Source organism: Motacilla alba, chromosome 26 (assembly GCF_015832195.1).
Source record: "Motacilla alba alba isolate MOTALB_02 chromosome 26, Motacilla_alba_V1.0_pri, whole genome shotgun sequence".
In the NCBI taxonomy this organism is placed as follows: Eukaryota; Metazoa; Chordata; class Aves; order Passeriformes; family Motacillidae; genus Motacilla; species Motacilla alba.
In genome coordinates, this window is record NC_052041.1 from 1,682,260 (window position 1) to 1,685,506 (window position 3,247).

General features: G+C 67.0%; 1 protein-coding gene across 1 annotated transcript; it reads left to right on the forward strand.

The window, feature by feature from the left end:
* The first annotated feature begins 523 nt into the window (after positions 1–523).
* Positions 524–2,991, forward strand: LOC119711803 (glutathione S-transferase 2). Its single transcript, XM_038162367.1, has 8 exons — positions 524–654; positions 810–885; positions 1,238–1,302; positions 1,377–1,458; positions 1,536–1,636; positions 1,861–1,956; positions 2,025–2,135; positions 2,820–2,991. The coding sequence occupies exons 1-8, from the start codon at positions 619–621 to the stop codon at positions 2,913–2,915; spliced, it is 663 nt and encodes a 220-aa protein (XP_038018295.1). The 5' UTR covers positions 524–618; the 3' UTR covers positions 2,916–2,991.
* Positions 2,992–3,247: the final 256 nt, after the last annotated feature.

The following is a 3,247-nucleotide window of genomic DNA, read 5'->3' on the forward strand; positions in this document are numbered from 1 at the left end:
AGGGGTGGGATGGGGAATGTTTCATCCTCACCACCTCAGGGATGAAGGGAAAGGGGACCAGGTGGCATGTGTCCCTGTCCCCAACACTCCCAGGAGATGTTTGTTAGTGGCCCGGATGGGGCTGGAGCAGGCTTCTCCCGTCCCGGTGGGGCAGTACCCCTGTGTTCCTGCAGTCTCCCATCCCAGTGCTGCTCATTTGCATCCGGAGCCGGCATTCCTGGGAAGACCTGATGGCGACTACAAAAACAACGAAGTTTTGAGAAAAAAAAACCTAACCGAGCATGAAAAATAAAAGTATTTAAGTAAAACACTGGAGTTGAAGTGAGGGGAGGGAGGGAGCGCAGCCCCAGAGGGAAACTGAGGCACAGAAGGGGGTTGTGAGTCCCCTCACGCCTCGGGTTTGGGAGTCCCCAAGGTGATGTGGGAGGGTCAGGGGCGGATTCCGAGCGGCGGTGGCAGCGGCAGCTCTGGCGGTTCGCCCTGGCACCCTGCCTGCTGCGCTGACGCCACGGGGAGGGGACAGGGGAGGGGACAGGGGAGGGTCCTGTCCCGGTCCGCCCCAGTCCGCCCCGGTCCGTCCCGGTCCGCGCTCTCGCAGAGCCTCGGGCGAGTGTCACCATGGTGGTCACACTGGGCTACTGGGACATTCGTGGGGTGAGTGGCATCGAGGGGTGACAGTGGCACGCTGGGGACGGGGGTGGGCGCAGGTGTGGGGGTCCCAGAGCGGTGTGGGGGTGCTGGGGGTCCCGGGGTGTGGGGGAGAGGTCCGTGGGGCTTCGGGGTGCCAAAAGCGGCTGCTGTGCCCCCAGCTGGCCCACGCTATCCGCCTGCTGCTGGAGTACACGGAGACCCCCTACCAGGAGCGCCAGTACCGCCCTGGCCCAGGTGAGGGGGGCAGGGGGGTGTGACCCCCACATCCCTCCACCCCCGCCCCCAGCCCCCTCGTTCCTGCAGTGTCAGGAAGGGGGGGACGACCCCACTTGGCAGCGTGTCCCGCCACCGCCACCCCTTCCTGCCAGCTCGGGGGGGGGGGGGGGTCACCTTTGTCCCCCCCAATTAAAGGACCTTGACCCCTCTCAGGGGCAACGTTCGCCCGTATCTGTCCCGGGAGGGGTCACCGGCTGTCCCGGGGCGGGGGGGGGACACCCCAATGCCCGCATCCCCCCGCTGCTGTGAGTGCCACGAGTGGGGCAGAGGGTCTGGGGGAGCCCCCCCCCAATCTCTCTGCCCCCCCCAGCCCCTGACTATGACCCGAGCGACTGGACCAACGAGAAGGAGAAGCTGGGGCTCGACTTCCCCAACGTAGGTGATGGGGGGGCGTGGGGGGGGGTGTGGGGGGGGTCTCCGGGACTGACCCCCACCCCCGGCCCCCCCAGCTGCCGTACCTCATCGACGGCGCCACCAAGCTGACGCAGAGCAACGCCATCCTGCGCTACATCGCCCGCAAGCACAACATGTGTGAGTGGGGGTCCCCGCGCCCCGGGGGGGTCCCCAGGGTTTGTGGGGGCTGGGCTGACACCTCCCCCCCCCCGCAGGTGGTGAGACGGAGGAGGAGAAGCAGCGCGTGGACGTGCTGGAAAACCAGCTGATGGATTTGAGGATGAGTTTCGTCCGGCTCTGCTACAGCCCTGACTTTGTGAGTGCCCCCGGGGGGGTCACGGGGGGACGGATCCCCCCAGCCCCCGGGGCTGTCCCCCCTCCATGGGACACGGGGGCCGAGCCACCGCCGGGGCTGTGCCGGGCACGGGGCTGTGCCTTGGGGCACATCCCTGGCCTGGCTGCCCAAAGGGGGTGATGCCCCTGGGTTCGGGGGCCCTGGGGGGAGCAGCCCCCCGAACTGTGCCCCCCTCCGCCGTGCAGGAGAAGCTGAAGCCGGCGTTCCTGGAGCAGCTGCCCAAGAAGCTGCAGGAGCTGTCGCGGTTCCTGGGCTCCCGGCCCTGGTTTGCAGGGCAGAAGGTAGGTGGGGGATGCTGGGGGGTTTTGGGGGGTCCCTCTGGGGTCTGACCCCCCTGCCCCTCCCCCAGCTCACCTTCGTGGACTTCCTGGCCTACGACGTGCTGGACCAGCAGCGCATGTTCGTGCCCGAGTGCCCCGAGCTGAAGGGAAACCTGGCCCAGTTCCTGCAGCGCTTCGAGGTGAGCAGGGCAGGGACAGGGCAGGGACAGGGCAGGGACAGCCCGGGGCCACCGCGCTGTCCCGGCTCCGTCTCCTCGGTGTCCCCATCCCCCAGCCCCGCTGTGCTGTCACCATCCCTGGCACCTCAGCGCTGTGTCCTTGTCCCATCCCAAGCCTCATCCTTAAATCCCCGGGGTTTCTGTCTCCATCCCATTCCTGTCACCCCCGTGACCCCAGCCCTGCCCCCTGGTGTCCCAATCCCTGTCCCTAACAGCCTGGTGTCCCCAGCACTGACATTGCAATGTCTCCATCTCATTCCTGACACTCCAATGTCCCTGTCCAAATTCCTGACACCCCAGGGTCCATCTCTGTCCCCATCCCAGCCACCCCTGTGGCCCCATCCCTGTCCCAAACATCTCAGTGTCCCTGTCCCCATCCCAGCCATGTCAGTGTCCCCATCCCTGACCCCATGGTGTCCCAACCCCTGTCCCAAAGACCCCAGTGTCACTGTCCCCATCCCAAACACCCCAGTGTCCCCACCCCTGTCCCAAACGTCCCAGTGTCACTGTCCCCATCCCAAATGTCCCTGTGGCCCCATCCCTGTCCCCAACACCCCGGTGGCCCTGTCCCCATCCCAGCCACCCCGGTGTCCCCACGCTGCCCCCGTGGTGTCTCCACTGTCCTCACGTGTCCCTGTCCCCCAGGCCCTGGACAAGGTCTCTGCCTACATGCGCTCGGGGCGCTTCATGAAGACCCCGATTTTCTGGCGCACGGCCAAGTGGTGCAACACCAAGGAGTGAGGGGCTGACCCCCCCTGCGCCCCCCGAGTCACCCCCAGACCCCAAATAAATCAGGGGGGCTCCCCCTTGTCTGTGCTGTGTGGCGTGCTCTGGGCTGCCGAGGTGCGGCGGTGGGAGCTGAGGGAGCCCCTCATTTGTGGGGTGACCCCTGGGGGATGTTGGACCCTCCTGGGTCCCGGGATGGGGGGAGCCATCCCCCCTGCATCCCCGGGATAAGGGGGACCCCCGTGGAGGCTGTGGGGAGCAAGGTGAGGGCCCTATCCCCCCCGGATAGTGAGACCCCCCTGCAGCTGAGGGGAGTGAAAGGGGGGACCCCGATGGAGCTTGGGGGG